The 20814-nt window shown below is 39.5% G+C and overlaps 1 protein-coding gene across 10 annotated transcripts in view; it reads left to right on the top strand.

Annotated features, from left to right (window-relative positions):
* Positions 1 to 20814, top strand: part of Scn8a (sodium voltage-gated channel alpha subunit 8) — a 177238-nt gene that overhangs the window by 122385 nt on the left and 34039 nt on the right. For 5 of the 10 annotated variants that reach the window (XM_078014665.1, XM_078014669.1, XM_078014664.1 and 2 more), the window contains 5 exons: positions 3134 to 3372; positions 12475 to 12648; positions 13420 to 13491; positions 14737 to 15093; positions 19951 to 20421. In XM_078014665.1, the coding sequence (XP_077870791.1) occupies positions 3134 to 3372; positions 12475 to 12648; positions 13420 to 13491; positions 14737 to 15093; positions 19951 to 20421 (1313 nt within the window). The remainder of the gene's footprint in view (positions 1 to 3133; positions 3373 to 12474; positions 12649 to 13419; positions 13492 to 14736; positions 15094 to 19950; positions 20422 to 20814) is intronic. The other 5 variants (XM_078014670.1, XM_078014667.1, XM_078014671.1 and 2 more) reach the window with 2 other exon arrangements.

Raw genomic sequence — 20814 nt, 5'->3', positions numbered from 1 at the left:
GGAATTAATGATGGGACTTGGCATTACTCTCAGGTAAACTGTTTCAGACACTTCCTAGGAGTGACTGGCTGTAACTGTTGCTGCCATTGTTTATTTACTCATTCTTTAACTCATCTGATAAGCACTGAGGGTCAGTGCAGTTACTTGTTTGATATCTGACTTTTCTGCAGGTCTGAAAGCTCTGTGAGGGTGGGACTTTCCATCACTATACCCCTAGTGCAGAGCACATTGCAAGTGCTTAAGAGTTATTGAATTGAGCCAGGCATAGTGGCATATGCCTATAATCCCAGTGACTCAGGAGGATGAGTCAGGAGGATTGCAAGTTCAAGACTAGCTTTAGCAATTTAGCAAGACCCTAAACTACTTGGTAAGATCCTATCTCAAATTAAAAAAAAAAAAAAAAAGTAAATTAAAAGGGCTGGGGATGTAGCTCAGTGGTAAACCACACCTAGGTTCAACCCTCAATATCAAAAAAAAGTTGTTGAATTAAGAGAAACCCTGTCTTCAGAAACCTCTTAGTCTTTGTGGACTTAGGCTCTCTCAGAAAACCATTCCCAGTACCCTCAGGCTAAGACCTGCAGTAAACTCTCTGAAAATGTCAAAAAACAAAGTAGAGAGCTGGGACTGTGGCTCAGCAGTAGCACACTTGCCTTGCATGTGTGAGGCACTGGGTTCGATTCACAGCACCACATAGAAATAAAATAAAGATATTGTGTCCACCTAAAGCTAAAAAGTAAATATTTAAAAAAAAAAAGATCTATCAACAACTAAGGGAAAAAATATTAAAAAAAAAAAAATAGGGGAAACCCACAGACCTTTGGACACCTCACTCCCTTCTATTAACCCATTCTTCCAGATAGTTCACCATCCAGACAGATGGAGCCAATAACAATTTGCAAAGTTGTAGGTCATTTTATAAACCTCCCTATTCACCTAGTGATCTTTTCTAGCTCCTAAACCCCACATTGTTTCTGTGGGATAAAAGATTATCCTGAAGATTTCCTCTTCTCAGTTAATGTGGATAAGAGATTTTTAATATCCCGATAGGGATCTTCTTGGTGCCCGGTAGGGTAGGAAAACCCTCTTGCTATCTCAAAGGACTTTTGGCCTAATACCTTGTAAAACGTGGCAACTGTGTCATCTGTCAGAAATGTGAACAGTCAGGCTTCAACCTCCAGGTGCTGGCGGGCTACAGACATTTGAAGAAGGAGGAGATTTAAAAAGGAACGGAACCAAATTTCCAAATATGTACTATAAGAATTTATGGAAATAAGAAAACCTTTTCATTTTCTTTTTTGGGGAAGAAAACTAAATTTACCTTGGGAAGGGAGGGAGTTCTATGAGGAAGAAGCCAAAGCAAATTTTCTTCACAGACTTCCTTTCCCACGCAAACTCCCACGTGGCGCTTACTGTGGCCCCTAAATCTGAAAAACCAAGGCAACCATTTTCTTAGCAACCAGGGAGCCAATCAGACACCCAACCAAAACCACCCCATCTAAAATAAAGCCATCACCATGGGCACCATCCAGCTGGTTGGAGAAAGGGAAAGGAGACTGATTTATGGCAGCCATCTTATTTAGGGGGGCAATGTTAGAGCGTTCTTTTTTAATTACCACAATGAGTTTTATTTTGTCAGTAGGATTAGGCAGGGTGAAGGAAGCTGTTATAGCCAATCCTTTAGAAACAATACCTTCTTTCTAAGAATTATCATTCTAATAGGTTTTCTCTTTTAAAAAGCATCCTCTTAGGTCAAGGACCTTGGGGTTTTGTAATCCAAGTATTACACAGTTCATACTTAATTCATGGAGAACTTTATTACCTAGGTCTTCATACCTATGCTGTGTGACTACCAAATGAGTGACTCTCTACCTTTGTTCTTTTTAATATTTGCTTCATAAGTAACCCTGGAGACCATCTAGTCCAGCAGCTTCTCCATCTGTATGAGGAGAACCTAGGATTCTGGGGAGGTGTCTCAGGAAAGGAAGAAGTCAACTGTACTGGGCTCCAGGCTCCTGTCCTGCTATAACTCCAGCAGTTCTTGGCTTATGAGATCTTATTTGGGAAAAAAAGGGGGGGGGGTTCTTCTTTTAAAAGAAAGAGAGGGTGAGACAAAAGGAGAGAGATAAAAAGGAAAGAAGAGACGAGCAGAAGAGAAAAACTACGACAGAAGGAAAAGATGAGAGTAGGAAAGGGCAAGAGAGGAGGAGAAAGAAAAAGGAAAGAAGGGATTAAGGATATGAATTATATTTCTAACTCAGCTGTGAATTACAAACTCACTGAAGGTAGGAGCAGTGACTTGTATGTGCTTCTTTGAGAACATAATAGATATATTCCACATGGTGGCTAGCTGACAATGCTGATCCTGCTGATGAAGATAATAATAAGAGCAAAGGCTTCCATCGAACTTACTCTGTGCTATGTGTTCTTAGGCACTTTGTGGATATCTTAACTCCTTTAATTCTCACAACAAATTGAAGCAACATGCTCAAGGTCCTACATTTAGCAGATGTCTAAGCTAGTATTAAAGCTTGGTGTGTCTGGCTTTAGAGTCTGTGCTTCTCTGATAAGAACTTATTGTTACAATGTATAATATAATCCCTACCATTTAATGAGGACCTGCCTTGTGCCAGGCACTGTGCTGTCTGCTGTAGATGCATCATCTCCTTTAACCCTTAATCCTACTCATATAACCTCTTGAAATGAGTTACACAACTCATTTAGTCCCAGAATCTAAAAAAAGTGTATGCTCAGTTTTACAGACAAGGCAACTGAGGCCTAGAGAAATCAATTACCTTGCCTGAGTTCACACAACTTGTGTCAAAGCAAGTTGAACCAAGAACTCAGACCCCAGAGGCTAAGCTCCTAATTACTGTGGTCTACACCGTAACTAGAATGTTGGTCTTATATAAATTATAACTGGATCATTGTTGATAGGGAAGTGACTTGCATGGATCATGCCTCCTCTCTACTTTAAGGGAAAGAATGGAGGGAAATAGTTAGGAATATCAACACTTAAATATTATTTATTCTCATAATAATAACAATAACGACCTAACCTCAAAGATCATATTGTCCCTTTGCTTTCTCACTCTGATTAAGGTGCCTTTTTTTTTTTTTTTTTTTCTTACTGCAGAGCTGGAAGAGTCTCAGAGAAAGTGTCCACCATGCTGGTATAAATTTGCCAATACTTTTCTCATCTGGGAGTGCCACCCCTACTGGATAAAACTCAAAGAGATTGTGAACTTGATTGTTATGGACCCTTTTGTGGACTTAGCCATCACCATCTGCATTGTTCTAAATACGCTCTTTATGGCAATGGAGCACCATCCTATGACGCCACAGTTTGAGCACGTCTTGGCTGTAGGAAATCTGGTAAGGTGGAGTGCTGTGTCCTGATATGATGATTTGAGCATGTTTTGTCTATAGAACATCTTTTTCTGGTACTGGAGTTGACAAGTTGACAAGAAAGTAATAGTTAATTGGAAGACAAATGCTTCCACATATGCCATGACACCAGCACTTCTGCTCACTGTTGTGATCCCTCAGCTGTTTCCTCTTTCTACAGAACTTTGAAGACGTCATTTAGGAGCTATTGGCAGGAAACCAACCATGGTGACAGAATGGGACAGTGGGTTGGTTTCAGCAGCCTGAGCCAAGAACTTCTGTGGGTTTTTTTTTTTTTTTCCTCATTCCATTTCTCACATTGATTCCTGCATTGCATTGTTCTAGCAAATAACTTCCCCTTTCACCTCAAGTAACAACCATCACAAAATAGGGCAGCTCTTTAGTGCATTAAGCACTGAAATTTACTGCACTGTCAGATCTTACTTATCCATGTGGAGATTATTTATGGGAATTTTTTTATCCTATGCTGGTTCCCCTTTCCATCCAACTTCTGGGCCATCATCCAGTTTCTGCTATTAATTGATCTGTGCCAAATTTATTTTAATGTTAGCTTAAGTCACATTTAATTTATTATATTATTCATAAGAATGCAGATTTATTTATTTATTTTGGTACTAGGGATTGAACCCAGGGGATTTTACCATGGAATTACATCCCCAGCCCTTTTTATTTTATATTTCAAGACAGGGTCTTGCTAAGTTGCTGAGGTTGGCCTACAACTTGCAATCCTCCTACTTTGGCTTCCCAAATGCAGTAAGCTGCAGTTTTTAAAAATAGATTACACAGTGTATTCTGAATCAAGTACTTGTTATTTAGAGATGATTTGTTTTACTTCCTTGGTACAAAAATCAGGAGTTGATTGAGTTCCAATGGACAGTAAAGAGTTAGAAAGAATCCTCTAGGTCATCTGGGCCTTATTATTCCTTTGGGGTTGCTCATGGGTATGTTTATATCTAGCTCCCAATTTTTAACTGGAACATGATCTCTTCTTAAGAGTGTCCTATTCATTCGTTTCATCTTTTTTGTTCTCTCTTACAGAGCTTCCACCTTAATTATAATACCTACCATTTATTTATTTTTTAATATTTTTTATATATATATTTTCTAGTTGTAGATGAACACACATTATCTTTATTTTTATGTAGTGCTGAGGATCGAACTCAGTGCCTCACGCATGCAAAGCAAGCGCTTTACCACTGAGCTACAGCCTCAGCCCCCAATACCTACCATTTATTAGATATTCTATAATATCATTTTTAGTTCCCATTCTGAAAACATATGGCAAAAAGATCTTTTACCTTTAGCCTGTAGTGTTTCCTGCTACACACCCCAGAGAGTTCTGTGGTCTTGCCAGTCTCCATATCTGGGGTTAGTGACTGCTCAGGCTTCTTAAGGGCAGCCCAGTGAAACTATAGTTTTGGAAACAACACAGTCTTGGGACTGTGCTGGAATCCTGCTGACTGACCCTGTGGTGGACATTGTGTGACTGACTAGAAGACTTGGTCATCAAACAGCATCTTAAGCCAGTCAGCAATCAGAGATAGCCAAGAGTTAGTAACAAGAGACATGATCTGATGATGCTCATTGTTGATGGTGGTGATAGTAGTGTTTTCTCTGTAGCATTGCATTTTCCTCCATGTCTGAGCTTTTCCTTGCTTTTGGCAGAATCGGTCCTTGATACCAAAGGGATTTTGAGAGGCCTTTTCACCTACTACCAGTATTATTGCCTCTACACTGGGCTAGCAAATAACTTTATATTTTCCTTCCTTAAAAGTCTACTAAGGCTTAAGATGACACCTAAATTAGAGGTGTGAGCATTCAGAGGACTTTGCCGACAGCTGTCAGTGAAGAAAAAGATGTCTACAGCTAATACTCAGGGACTCTCACGACAAGCCAACTCAGAACCCAGTTCTAAAACAAGAAGGCAAGAGTTCAAGGGACAGTGACTGAACAGTTAACAGTACGGATAGAGTAGTGAATGGTTCTGCAGACTGTGGGCTGGGTATGAGAGTGAGGGAAAAAATAAGTGATGCCTAGATTCAGAGTTTAGTAACTGATGGAAAAATGGGGCTTACTGAAGAAGAAACATCTTTGGAGTTTAAAATCTAGAGTTCTGTTTGTACGTACTGGTTGAGAGGTGTCTGTCCACTGAGTGGAGATGTCAGATAAGGAAGTTGGGTATTTGCTGGACCTCAAGGAAACGTACATTTGAGTGTTTTCTGGATGGTAGCAGAAACTCAAAAGACATATTGGCTGCCAATCAACATGAGTGTTGAGGCTGGGGTGGTGGCTCAGTGGTAGAGTGCTTGCCTAGCATGTGTGAGGCCCTTGGGTTCCATCCCAAGCACCACAAAAAAGGAAAAAATAAGTGCTGAATTGGTGAAAACAACACAGAATTAGAAGCCAGAAGATTCGGGTGTTGGTTCCTGTTAGAGATTGCTTAACCTTAAATCAGACATTGATTTCTGTGGAGTAACGGTCTGCACCTGTGAAATGAGGATAATGCCATCTCCCCCGTGGTTGGGAGGATAAAATGAGAACCTATTCAAAAATATTTGGGGTAGTTAAAAGTACCCTGTAAATATTAGGAACTGCATTAATATAATTCAGTAGGAGAATTTTCAAAGATTTTGAGATTTGGATAGAATCTTTGATCTAAGAGTAAGAGGATGGAAAAAAGTGAGGTTGACTAGCTTGGTTGAAGCAAGGTACAGGCTTGTCTTAGGGTGGAAAGAGGAGACTTTTCCCAGCACCTGGACAGTGAGTTAAATTCTATTGATCCCTAGACAGTCACGTAGATGTTTTTTGAAGGAAGATGAGAATAGTCTTCTGCAAATTGAAGTTTTCTGCCTCTTCCACCAACTCCCTGAAAGAGAAAATGCTAATCATAGGAAGAATCTTAGAAATAATTCCATTCAATTCCCATATTTTATAAAGGAAATTGAAGTCCAGGGAGGCTATGTGACTATATATATAAAAGCTATGTGACTTATACAGATTTTGTATTATATGGTAGGTAAATGTAATGATTATTTTCTTGCCTGTTTTGAACCAAATGAATACAACAGTAAGTTTATAAGGTTGCTTTTAAACAATCTGAGTATTTTTAAAATTGTTATTAGTGCATTATAGTAACAGAAAAGTTTACAGAAAATCTTACAGAAAAGTTTCAAGTACAGTATAAAAAACTTTTAAGAGTAACTTACCAACATAGCCTTATCAACCCAAATACTTTAATGTGTGTGTGACTTTTTTTAATAAACAAATTCATTCTCCTACATGACCATCATATAACGTCAAAATCATGAGATTAATCTTACTACATTACAAACTCTAATTCTCAGGTCCTTTTCAGGTTTTGCCAGAGATTCCATTGATGATCTTTATAACAAAAGGATGCAGGTCCCAAATTACCCTTTGCATTTAATTGTCATATCTATTTAATCTTCTCTATCCCAGAAGAGTTCCACAGGCTTTTATTGGTTTTATGGCCTTGACACTTTGAAGATTACATGGCCGCTTATTTTGTAGAATTCTCTCAATATGCATTTGTCTGATGCTTCCACTTGATTAGATGTAAGTTTTGCCTTTGAGTAGGGATATCATACAAGTTAGGTTGCCTTCCTCTCATTGTATCTACTAGGTGTCACAAAATTCCCTTTATTCTGTTACTGATAATATTCATTTGATCATTTGATTAAGGTAGTGTCTGCTAGGGTTCTCCCTATAGAGTTACTCTTTTCACATTTGTAATTAATAAGTATTTGTGAGGCAAACATTTTGAAACTATCTAAATTTCCTGTTCACTCAACTTTTGAGTTATTCCCTTTTTTATGTCAGTATGAACTCATGGTTTTCAGTTCTATTCAATGAGTTATAATCCAATAATGTTATCTACTTTCACATTTAAGCTGCCCCCGATTTGACCATTGGAAGGCCCTGTAGATTAACTTGTGTGTCCTTTGATATATCCTTGCTTTTATATATCCTTGTTTTTTGATATGTCCTTGCTTTCTGGGCAGGCTGATTTTGCATTTTGGAAATGCAATCAGCCATTTCTCAAAAAGACTTGATCTTTTAATGGAAATAATATTTGAAACTGATCTGGGTGTGCTTATTGCTTAGAGCAACATACAGCCCTCATGGTAAAGGATGAGCCATTTAGAGCAAGCTTGCTATATGTGTTGACAACCATGAGAGGATACTGTTACTTCCAGTTCTAGTCCAGGACCCACTGGGTGCTTTCTAGTTTGCTCAGAAAGAAATTCATTGCTACTCTCTTTGATACACTTACTTGGTCAGAAAGCCACCGTTACCTCTTACAGTGTGGCTACCCTCCCCATTATATTCAGGCACTGACTCTCCATTCTGGGCATCCTCAGCATGCACAGAGGTTGATGCCTCCACCCCCAGCATCCTTGCCAGTATCTTCCAAGTGGACGGATGCCCCCACCACACTTTGCAAGCTCTGACAGCCCATGCAAGCCATCATTGTTTCCCCTATCCCACTTGACTCTGATGCCTCCCAGGGGACCTTCTGCATACGGACAGCCTCTCACCACACAGGAGAGAGCATTAGGTGTACGGTGCTCTCTTTATCCTGCTAGATCTTGCTCCCCATACCAGGCTGCCTCTCTTTAGCTTGCTAAGGCTACCACCTGTCTCCATGGACAGTGGATGACACCTGTCTGCATGGACACTCCCCTCACTCCACATCCCCACACTTGTTCCCTAGGCTGTCCTTCCACCTGGCTCAGTGGCTGAACACATCCCTCTCACCTAGCTGGGCTCTCACATCCTGCAGTGGGCTACCTCCCTATGTGAACACCGTCCTCATCCCTCTATGGGCTGATATCCAGGTTGGGTCTTCCCTTATGAGGAGCTCCTCCTCACTCTACTCATGTGTCCTACCCCGGAGACACCATCTGCACCATACTTAAGCTCTCACTCTCTGCGAGCTCTCCTACCTCCCTCCAGTGTGGACACCCTCCCATTCTATGCTACAGAGGTCTGAGTTAGTATTGTTACTTGGGCCTCTATCTGTGTGGTGTAGTCATCCTGGGCTACATCCTATGGTATCACCCTCCTTGTCCTACCTCTGATAGCCCTCACTGGACTGTCTCCCAAAGTGGACACCTCTCCCTGGCTCTGATAGCACATGCCAGGCTTGTCCCCTACATGGACATCTCGCCTCCTCAAGGACTGTCTCCCCATCCTGAGCTGAACCCCTGCCATCCCACTTGGGCTCCAATACATGTAGTTAGAAAAGGAGGACTTCATGTACCTTAAAAGGATCTTAGAGACCCCAAGGATCCTCTCCTATACTTCTAGAATGATGGTATTAGAACATAAATTTTTCGGTGAATATCTGATGATGATCACAAGATTGACACTTATGTGCAGTTGCTGATGTGCTGCTTATAAGTCCCTTTTTCTCCCCTAGAATCAACACAGTGCTAGTAAGAGTGTTACTGTAGGGATAACTTTAAATCCATTCTCTCTCTCTCCCCCCCACCCCCCACAATACGAGGAACAGAACCCAGGGGTATTCTACCACTGAGCTATATCCCCAACCCTTTTTATATTTTAATTTGGGTCAGGATAAATTGCCCAGGCTGGCCTCAAACTTTCTGAGGCTGGCCTTGAACTTGCAGTCCTTCAGTCTCAGCCTTCCATGTCATTGGGATTATAGGTGTGCACCACTGCACCCAGCACTTGTCTCAGTCTTTAAAAAAAAATAATTCTGTCACACAACTAATAGTTCCAGATGCATTTTGACATACAACCCAACTAATAGCATACCATGTGCCAAAGCAATGTAGCAGCTGGCCTCCGTTGTGAACAGTTCCTACTGGGCATCCAGAATCATTCATTCTAGTTACAGGCAGCACCACGTTAACTGCAATTGTTGAGATCCCTGTTAGAACTAGCGTTTTTCTGGTGCAGCTGTTATGGTCAGTCAGCTAGTGCTTATTACTGAGCACTTCCTATATATTCACCATGAGACCATGGGATAATAGATCAAGCTTCTGCTTAGTATTTGTTAAACAGGCTAACATTTCTAGATGTAGAAAACTATGCTGGATTTACACAAAGGTTGAAATATATGTCAACATTTGCTTAGCCGTTCCTACATGGCCTTAACCTGGGGGATAGGGATTCTTCCATCTGCAGATGCTTAGCTTGCACTAGGAGCTTTGATTTTGCAAAATTAAATCTCTTTAGGAATTTTTTCCCATTTTACAATACTGCATCTTCAAATAGAAAAATGAAGAGCCCATTTATCCATTTTCATGTGTTTCTATCAAGTCCTTCTATTTTGTGACTGCTATATATTAATTTAACATATTTCTAAACAGCATCTATAATGTAAGCATTTTTTACTATTTTTAATTCTCAGACTGTGTCTTCAAAACTTTTCTTTTTTTTTTTTTTGGACTTTTATTTATTTATTTTTTTATTTATTTATTTTTTTATTTTTAGAGAGAGTGAGAGAGGGGAACAGAGAGAGAGAGAGAGAGAGAGAGTTTTAACATTTATTTATTTTTTCTTAGTTCTCGGCGGACACAACATCTTTGTTGGTATGTGGTGCTGCTGAGGATCGAACCCGGGCCGCACGCATGCTAGGCGAGCGCGCTACCGCTTGAGCCACATCCCCAGCCCCTTCAAAACTTTTCTTAAACTTCTTTTTTTTATTATTTTCTTTTTAGTTGTTGATGGACCTTTATTTATTTATTAATTAATTAATATGTGTGGTTGAGACTCGAACCCAGTGCCTCACCCATGCTAGGCAAGTGCTCTACCACTGAGCCACAACCTCAGCCCTCTTAAACTTCTTTACATGTGGGCTGGGGTTGTGGTTCAAGCGGTAGTGTGCTCACCTGCATGCGTGGGGCCCAGGTTCAATCCTCACACATACAAACAAAGATGTTGTGTCTGCCGAAAACTAAAAAATAAATATTAAAAAAAATTCTCTCGCTCTAAAAAAAAAAACTTCTTTACATGTAAACTTGGTGATCAGGTAGTTATTATAAGTACTAATTATTATGATGGTTGTAAACCTATTGCATGAAAAACTCTCCCCTCTAAAAACATAGTTTTCAGTAAAAGTCTGTTATGTGGCCAGAGGGTATTGGTCTTTTCATAGGGGACACCTGCATATTACCTTAAGAAGACTACAGGATAAGAAGGCCTTGGAAACACAAGGTGCTCTGTCAGGTAAAAGAGTGGGAGGAGGCGACCTAGGGAATAAGTCATTCTTGTGCACAATAATCTGCAAACCTAACACTTCTCACATCATTATCATATTGAAAAAAATCAAGAAGGAAGCACCAAAGTCTCTAACAATAAGAAAAATTCTTGAAGGTATAGCCACCTAGTAGAATCTATCCCCCCGCCCCGCCCCCCCACACACACACATTCTCTTTTTCTTTACAGTGCTAGGGATTAAATCCAGGGCCTCATGTGTGGTAGGCACCAGTAGAAGTGTGTGTGTGTGTGTGTGTGTGTGTGTGTGTTGTGTGTGTGTGTGTGTTATTAGGGATTTAATCCAGGGGTGCTCTACCACTGAGAGATACCACCAGCCATTTTTAAAATTGTTTTATTTTAAAACAGGGTCTCATTAAATTATTGAGGCCCAGTTACTTGGGAGTCCTCCTGCCTCGGCCTCCCAAGTAACTGAGACTTACAAGCATGTGCCACTGCACCCAACCACCAGTAGTCTTTTATATAGCAATAAAAGCAGAAATTAGAAAAACGCAGCATAGATGGATAATAAATAAGACCTAAGATATTATATGTTCTGTGATTTTTAATACTGTCAGAATGTATATGAAAAAGTAAGAGAATGCATAAGAATAATAATGATATGCAAAGTAATGAGATTATGGGTATTTTTTACTATATTTTTATACTATCAAGTGAGGGCTAATAACAATCAATGATCTTTTTTTTTTTTTACAAGTTTTGTTTTTATATTTTAATTGCCACATAATTGTACATGTTTATGAGGTACAGTATAATGTTTCAATTCATGTATATGTTGTGTAATGATACATTCAGGTCAATTAGCATACCTATTACCTCCACTAGAATTTTTTTGTGATGAGAACAAAGTCCTCTCTGGCTATTTTGAAATACAAGATACATTTTTGCTAACTGTGGGCATCCTGCTTGTTCCAGAATTTGTTCCTCCTATCTAACTGTAACAGTTCCATTGACCAACCTCTCTCCTTCCCTCTCTTCCCTGCCCTCCCCAGCCTCTGGTAACTACTATCTACTTCTATGAGATGATTTCTTGTGGTGTTTTTTTTTTTTTAATTTTCAAATATCTTTTTCTTTTTTTATTTGTTTTAATTAGTTACACGTGACAGTACAATGATCTTGACATATCATACATTTGAATCAGATGGGATATAATTTCTCATTTTTCTGAGTGTGCAGTTTGCAGAATTACATTGGTCATGCAGTCACGTATATACCCATAGCAATAATAATGTCTATTTTCTTGTATTGTTATTATTGATGTTTTGCCATACTGGGGACTAAAACCAGAGCCTCGTACATGCTAGGCAAGTGCTCTACCACTGAGCTTCACCACCGGGCCCTTTATATTTTTATTTTGAGACAGCATCTCACCAAGTTGCCTAGGCTGGCCTCAAACTTAGGATCCTCCTGCCTCAGCCGCCTCAGTCACTGGGACTATAGGCAGGGACCACCATTGGTTTTTTAAAACAAATATCCCCAGCATATACATTCAAAGAGACTGCTGACCCTTGTCAAAAGGAGTCACCTTGTGTGCAATTAACATTACTTAGGTTGGTTTTTTTTTAATTGCCTTTAATTGATAACAAAGATGGGGACATTGGGGCTGAAGTCTTTATTAAAGGGGAAAATAGGGAGATTTTCCTGCATCATATGGGGTGCTTGTGGGACATCCAGGTATTGATGTCTGTGGATGCAGAAACCAAGCCTGCCTCTTGAGGTCTCATGGACATACTGTATCCAATGATGGTGATGAAGGCGTTCTCTATTATTTATTTTCCTTACCTCCTACCTTCCCCTCTTTAGGTTTTCACTGGAATTTTCACAGCAGAAATGTTCCTGAAGCTCATAGCCATGGATCCCTACTATTATTTCCAAGAAGGTTGGAACATTTTTGACGGATTTATTGTCTCCCTCAGTTTAATGGAACTGGGTCTAGCAGACGTGGAGGGGCTTTCGGTGCTGCGATCTTTCCGATTGGTATTCCATATTTCTCCAATTTCTTTTAATTTCCTGTCTTGCAACCACTAGAAAGAGTTTTGTATAAGTAAATTTAATTGTGTTTAAAAAAAAAAAAAAAAAAGCCTTAGCTATATTCTACTCCCAATTCCAGTTGGTCATTTAGTTGACTTAGCTTCTAAAAGCTTGAAAACTTTCCCATTAGATGCACAATGTAGAAGTCGGTTTTTTAAGTCAATAAGCAAACAGAAATGAATTTGGGGAATTTCATCAGAAAATAATGCTAACCTAAAAGACAAAAGCCTCTTAAGGGCTTTTCTGAGGTCTAATTTGGTTTACCGGGGAACTGTTTCTTTATCTGAGCATCCCCTGAAATGGAAAGAATCTCTCCATTTTCAAAGATGGCTTTCCTTGTTTCTTTTATCATAGTGACCCCTTTTAGAAATTTGGAATAAAATAAATTTTTTTAATTATATTGAAATTAGTTGTTGAACATTGGGTTTTCCACATTATTAGCTCAGAAGAATTTTTTATTAAGATATTTGAAGTAATGTGTAATTTATTAAAACGACCCTGAAAGAACAGTTAATAAATCCTCGAAGGAGCTACCTGTAAATAGAGGCATATGTTATTTCTTGAGTAAGTCCCTGGAGAAACTGAATTACACTGAGGGTATCTCACTCCAAGCTCATTGCTGCCTCATTGGCATCAGAACAGTTTAGGGTTTTCTCTCCCAATCAGGAAGATGCCTAAGCACTTGCAACTGAAAGGATTTAAGATTTTTTTCACCAGGATATTCAGCAAATCAAAGAAAGAGAAATGGAATGGAATAAAACTATTTGTAAAACAGAGCTCTCACTTGGTGTAAGTCAAAAATAACATCTGTCAAGTTTCTGAAACCTCTGCTTAATAGTAACTGGTTTAGATCCATCCCACAGTTGACTTTTTGAGAATAGTTCTTATTATATCAATTATAAGTGGAAGGAATGAAAGATAGAAACCAGGGGCCAGGGTTATGGCTCAGCGGTAGAGTATTCACCTAGCATGGGTGAGGCACTGGGTTCGATCCTCAGCACCACATAAAAATAAATAAAAAATAAAGGCATTGTGTCGACTTACAACTAAAAAAATTTTAAAAAAAAGAAAGAAAGAGAAACCAGAAAATTAATAACCTGAATAAATTAGAAGCCAGGAAGGGGAAAAAATTATAAGTGGCCCAGATACACACATAAGGCAACCCATCTCAGATGAGACTCAAGTTTTAAATTAAAAACAAATGTTCAAATCAAAAAGTTTTGTCCTCTGAATTAATAACAGTATAGGCTCTTTTCATGATATTTGTAGAACTGTCTCTACTTGGGAGTTGTACTTTTTCTCCAAGTTATTCTGAGCATATCACAAAATTGCATAGCAGCCATTGATTATTTATTGGCAAGCAAAAGAGATTTTTTTTTTTAACCTGGGATTGAACCCAGAGGCACTTAAATACTGAGCCATCCCTAGCTCTTAGCCCTCTTCTTATTTTTTATTTTTAGACAGGGTCTTGCTGAGTTGCTTAGAGCCTCACTAAATTGCTGAAGCTGGCTTTGAACTTGCAATCTTCCTGCCTCAGTCTCCCAAGCTGCTGAGATTACAGGTGTGCACCACCATGTCCAGCTAATACTTAGAATTTTTAAATGCTTGCCTTTTTAAGGTGATAGATGACTTCTTCTCATTGTCCTTGCCATACTGATCTTTTAGTTTCCAACAAATCATGTTTTCTTTGACATGTACCTTGAGACATCAATGGGAAATAAATAGAAAAAGATATGTTCATGTGTGAGTTTTTAAAAAGCAGATGGATTCGGGATCTAATACAAAGTACTAGAGGCAGCATTCTTAGATCCTAGCTCTAAATTTTCACTTACTCTGAAATTAATTAGTTTTCCCTTATCTATACCTCAGTTTCTCCCCTGTTAGTCTAAGACCCTAAGAAAGTACTGGGAATTTCTCAAGGGAGTTAAATAAATTTAAGCTGATCTTATGAATTTCATATGTTTTTATTTTAGTCACATGATAAGACAATGGATTGAGTATCATTTAGTTTTTGTTGATTTATTTTCTCTTTAGCTCCGAGTCTTCAAATTGGCCAAATCCTGGCCCACCCTGAACATGCTGATCAAGATTATTGGAAATTCAGTGGGTGCCTTGGGCAACCTGACCCTGGTGCTGGCCATTATTGTCTTCATCTTTGCCGTGGTGGGAATGCAGCTCTTTGGGAAAAGCTACAAAGAATGTGTCTGCAAGATCAACCAGGACTGTGAACTCCCTCGCTGGCACATGCATGACTTTTTCCATTCCTTCCTCATTGTCTTTCGAGTGTTATGCGGGGAATGGATTGAGACCATGTGGGACTGCATGGAGGTGGCAGGCCAGGCCATGTGCCTCATTGTTTTTATGATGGTCATGGTTATTGGCAACTTGGTGGTTAGTATAATTTATAACAAAATTTTGTTCTTTTCCCTGAACATCCTACCCTTGGCCCAGAAGCCCAGTCTACATAGTCCCTCTCTCACCTTCCATGTCTGTTGAAATATTAGTTCTTTCTTGGACCAGGAACCCTAAGATACAGATGAGGGAGAGACTGGTATTTTTTTAAAAGAGTACCTATTAAGGGGCTGGGGTTGAGGCTCATCAGTAGAGTGCTTGCCTCACATGTGTGAGGCACTGGGTTTGATCTTCAGTACCATAAAAATAAACAAAGATATTGTATCCATCTTCAAATTAAAAAAAAAAGTACCTATTAAGTCATAACACAACACAACCTTTTTCATAGTTAAAAAAACAAAACTCAACAAACTTAAGTGATTTTCCCAAGATCACACAGCTATTAAATATCAAGGCTTCTATTTGAACCTAGACTACAACGCTGTGCTCTTTCAACTACCAAAAGAAAAAAAAAAATCCTTTTTCTGAACTAGGATTTCTTCACCGTGGCATTGTGAACATCATGATTCTCTGTGAGACTGTCCTGTGCCTTGTAGAACTGAACAGCATCCCTAGCCCACAAGCTGCCAGTAGCATCTCCCAAATTGAGATAACCAAAAAAGACTGCAGACATTGCCAAATGTCCACTGGAATGCAAAATTACTCTACATGGAAAAACCACTGATCTAAATCATCTTAGAGTTTGACTTTATCTATATAAATGGGAAATCTTTTTTTTTTTTTTTTGCTTTACTCTGCTCCTCCACCTGCCTGTCTTTTGCCTCTATGTATGGAAGAATCACCAGCAGAGATTTTAATAACTTGTTTCTCAACACATAATCTAAGGACTGCAGCAATATGAGATCACATGGGAGTATGCTAGAAATGTAGAATCTTAGACCCCTCCCCAAACCTATTAAATCAGAATCTTTATTTATAACAAGATCTCCATGTGATTTATTTGCACACCGCAATTTGAGAAATCACAATTTATGGATCAAGTCTCCAGATCCTACTTGCAAGTACAGAGCATGAAGGACTGGAAGATGGCAAGCTCAAATGATCCCTTATGAACTCATCCATATTATTTCCTTTCTGTTTTCTGCCATAAAGAAATATGCCACCTAGGCGTGGTGGTGCACACCTGTAATCCCAGCAGTTCAGGAGGCTGAGGCAGGAGGATCATGAGTTCAAAGCCAGCCTCAGCAACTTAGCAAGGCTCTAAGCAACTCAGCAAGACCTTGTCTCTAAATAAAATATAAAAATGTCTGGGGATGTGGCTCAGGGGTTAAGCATCCCTGGGTTTAATCCCTGGTACCAGAAAAAAAGAAATATGCCAGCCAAGGGATCCTACTCACCAGCCTCTGAACCAGACATAGCTATCCTATGTTTTCATTTGACCTGTAAAAGTAGCTACCGTGATACTTCTCTAATTAATATTATTTTCCATTCCTGCACCTTTCCCTCTGCTCCAGTGCCTCTAAATGTTTTCACTCCTTTAGAGAGTACGCTCCTACTTCCTGTCATGTAATGTATCAACATTTCCTGCCCCGTTACCTCACCACCCTCTCTGTTGTCCCCAGACATCTCCCCATGTCTGCCTCCAGGCACCTGAGCACAGGGCTGAAGTCATCTCTGCCTCCCATGACACTTTTCCAGGTTCCCTCTAGTTTAGCCCTGCCTACCTAGTCTCTAGGATCCTATAACTTTGGAGCCTTTTCTCTTTTTCTTTCTGCTACCAGCAAGCACTAATCCATCTTAAAGTATATCTTTCTTAACTACATCTTACTTCACAGGTCTTTTTTCATCTTTCTCCATCATATTTCTATGATTTACCCCTTCCTTTGCATTTCTATAATCCATGCAGTATTTCTAAAAGTGTGGTCTGAAGACCACCTGCATCATAATCACCAAAGACTCATTCATTAATAAAACCCAGTCGCAGATCCTACACCAGATCTCCTGAATCAGGGTCTTTTCAACGTAGGGTAAGGAAATTGTGTTTTAACAAGGGTCTGCTTCCTCCTAGAGACTGATAAATGCTAATGATTGGGACCATGATAGCTTGATCCAAACTTCATCAGCTCATGCCTGCAACAGCTTTCTAGCTTCAAACTTCCTCTATATGTAGCAAATAGGAATGACTTTCTTAAATCTGTCATCCTCTGTGTCTCCTTTATTCAGAACAAATAGTGGACCTGAGCATAGTGGCACACACCTGTGATCATGCTACTTAGAAGAGAGAGGCAGAGGATTTCAAGGTTAAAGCCAGCCTAGGCAGCTTAGCAAGATCCCATCTCAAAATAAAATTTAAAAAGAGGAGGGGAAGCTGAGGAGGTAGTTCCTTAGTAGAACACTTGCCTAGCAAGTACCCTTGTCCTAGGTTCAATCCCCAGTAGCACAAAAACAATGGTAGATCCAATTAAATACAATTTACATCCCTCAGCTTGGCCTTCCAAGCCCTCTCCTATTCCATTTTGTCAATTTCTTTCCTTCCCCCCTCCCTATACTATAGATTGAACTTAGGGGCACTCAACCACTGAGCCACATCCCCAGCCCTATTTTGTATTTTATTTAGAGACTGGATCTCACTGAGTTGCTTAGTGCCTAGCCATTGCTGAGGTTGGCTTTGAACTCACGATCCTCCTGCCTTAGCCACCCAAGCCGCTGGGATTACAGGCATGTGCCACCACACCTGGCTTGTCAATTTCTTCTTCTTCTTTTTTTAAAATATTTTTAGTTGTAGATGGACACAATGCCTTTATTTTGTTTATTTCGTTTTTTTATGTGGTGCTGGGATCAAAACCAGTGCCTCGTGCATGCTAAGTAAGCGCTCAGTCACTGAGCTACAACCTCAACCCATTGTCAGTTTCTTTTTAACTCTACAAATAGCCCAGATGATCCAAATACTTATAGTTTATTTATTATTTCTACTCTCTTTCTCAACATACACTATTATCTCTACCTAAAACATATGCCCTACTCTTCTTCCAAAGTAAGACAAAGTAAAGAACAAATTAAATCTCCCTCTTTTCAAAGTTGGACTTAATAAAAATAAATTAATTGTTGGTGGAGGGTACTAGGGATCTAGGGATTAAACCCAGTAGCAGTTTATCACTGAGCTACATCCCCAGTCTTTTTTTTTTTTTTTTTTTTTGAGATAGGATCTGGCTAAATTGCTATGGCTGGTCTTGAACTTGCAATCCTCCTGCCTCAGGCTCATGAGTTGCTGGGATTACAGGCATCTGCTACTACATCTAGCTAAATAAATTAATCTTAATGTCCATTGTAGTAAAACAAGAAATTAAAACAAAAACAAATAAAGTTGTATCTGGTGGCCTGACACTTGGCTATGAACACAGAAGACGACATCACTGTCTTGCCAAAGTTTTTATTATAATTTTTTTTTAGGTGGACACAATATCTTTATTTTGTTTTTATGTGGTGCTGAGAATCGAACCCAGTGCCTCACGCATGCTAGGCAAGCGCGCTACCACTTGAGCCACATCCCCAGCCCTATTATAATTTTTTTATAGTTTATTTTTTTTTTAAAGAGAGAGGAGAGAGAGAGAGAGAGAATTTTAATATTTATTTTTTAGTTTTCGGTGGACACAACATCTTTGTATGTGGTGCTGAGGATCGAACCTGGGCCACACGCATGCCAGGCGAGCATGCTACCGCTTGAGCCACATCCTCAGCCCTAATTTTTTTATTTAATTTTGTTTTGTTGAAATGAGGTCTCAATATACTGCCCAAGCTGGCCTCAAATTCCTGCACGTAAGCTACCCACCTGCCTCAGCCTCCCAAGTAACCAGCACTACAGGCACACACTACCATGACTGGTAGTTCTTTTATTTTTACAAATGTTAGGAAAGCAAAGAAAAGTCATTCTTTTTTTTTTTTTTTTTTTTTTTTTTTTGTGGTACTGGGAATCAAAGACAAGCCCTCATACATACTGAGCTACACTCACAGCCTCAAAATTCATTCTTTTTTTTTTTTAAAGTTGTTGATGGACCTTTATTTTTATTTATTTATATGTGATTCTGAGAATTGAACCCAGTTTTTCACACATGCTAGGCAAGCACTCTACCACTGAGCTACAACCCCAACTCCTCAAAATTTATTCTTAAAATAAAATGATATGAAATATATTTGAATTCTTCCTTCTTTATTTGTTGTATGGAAGTATGGTTCACCAAGCCTAGTTTTTTGTTTTTTTCTAGCATGGCTACTCTTTGTAAATACATGGCATCTATGTATTCTTTGACCTTTCCCCAAAATCTATATCCACCTATTTTTATTTTCAGAGATTTTTCTAATCAAAATGAATACAATCTTTATTTTTTCTGGTTGTAAGAGAAATAGTATATTTTGGAGTCCATATGTACAACTGTAAAATAGCCAAGAAAAGAGGTGCTAGGCTACTTGTATTAAAATTAAAACAAAAAAAAAATCTACCTGGTGACATGAGCATTTAAAATACTATACAGGCCAAAGAAACACAACAGAATTTCTTGAATCTATCCCAGTCTGATGGCACATGCCTATAATCCCAGCAGCTCAGGAGGCTAAGGCAGGAGGATAGTGAGTTCACAGCCAACTTCAGCACCTTAGCAAGGCCCTAAGCAACTTAGTGAGACCCTGTTTCTAAATAAAATACTAAAAAATGGCGGGGATGTGACTCAGTAGTTAAGTGCCTCTGGGCTCAATCCCCAGTACCAAAAGAAAAAGAAAAAGGAATTCTTGAATCTATTACATAAATTCTGTTGGCTTCTAATTTGCAGCCCCTAGTGCAGCAAGGTGATTGTTCCTAAGACCATTCTATAATCATGTCTTTTTCGAATGCTACTGGTATAGGTGCTGAACCTCTTTCTGGCCCTGCTTCTGAGTTCCTTCAGTGCAGACAACCTGGCAGCCACAGATGATGATGGAGAAATGAATAACCTACAGATCTCAGTAATTCGTATCAAGAAGGGTGTGGCTTGGACCAAAATAAAAGTGCATGCCTTCATGCAGGCTCATTTTAAGCAGCGTGAGGCAGATGAAGTGAAACCACTGGATGAGTTATATGAAAAGAAGGCCAACTGCATTGCCAACCATACGGGTGCAGACATCCACCGGAATGGTGACTTCCAAAAGAATGGCAATGGTACAACCAGTGGCATTGGCAGCAGCGTGGAGAAGTATATCATTGATGAGGACCACATGTCCTTCATCAACAACCCCAACTTGACTGTACGGGTGCCTATTGCTGTAGGCGAGTCTGACTTTGAGAACCTCAACACAGAAGATGTTAGCAGCGAGTCAGATCCTGAAGGCAGCAAAGATGTAAGGTCCCAGCCCAGAAACCTGCCTTGATCTTATGTGAAATAGCAAACAGGACTCTGTCAACCCCAGGGATTGGTTCAGTTCTGGGTTTGGTAGATTCTTCAAAAGCCAGTTCACTTTGAAAACCAACTCTAGGTTGGCTCCATTGCTTCTGAAGCATCTGGTTAGAGACTGGAGTAAACCACTGAGTTCTTCCCTACCATTAATCTGCCTGAGACCAACCAAGGGTCACATTTAGCTTAGGCTGGGCCGCTATCTTCTTTATGTGGGTTTTATTGTTATATCCCATCCTGACAGAATTATTGAGGGCCTGTGGTCTTGATCTCATGATCATGAGTTGGATGGTGATGAATTATAATAAGAATTATAGAGAAGAGTTACATCTGGCCTGTC

Source organism: Ictidomys tridecemlineatus, chromosome 6, assembly GCF_052094955.1.
Source record: "Ictidomys tridecemlineatus isolate mIctTri1 chromosome 6, mIctTri1.hap1, whole genome shotgun sequence".
Lineage (NCBI taxonomy): Eukaryota > Metazoa > Chordata > Mammalia > Rodentia > Sciuridae > Ictidomys > Ictidomys tridecemlineatus.
Note: the sequence above shows the minus strand (reverse complement) of the source record. Positions and strands in the feature narration are given on the sequence as shown.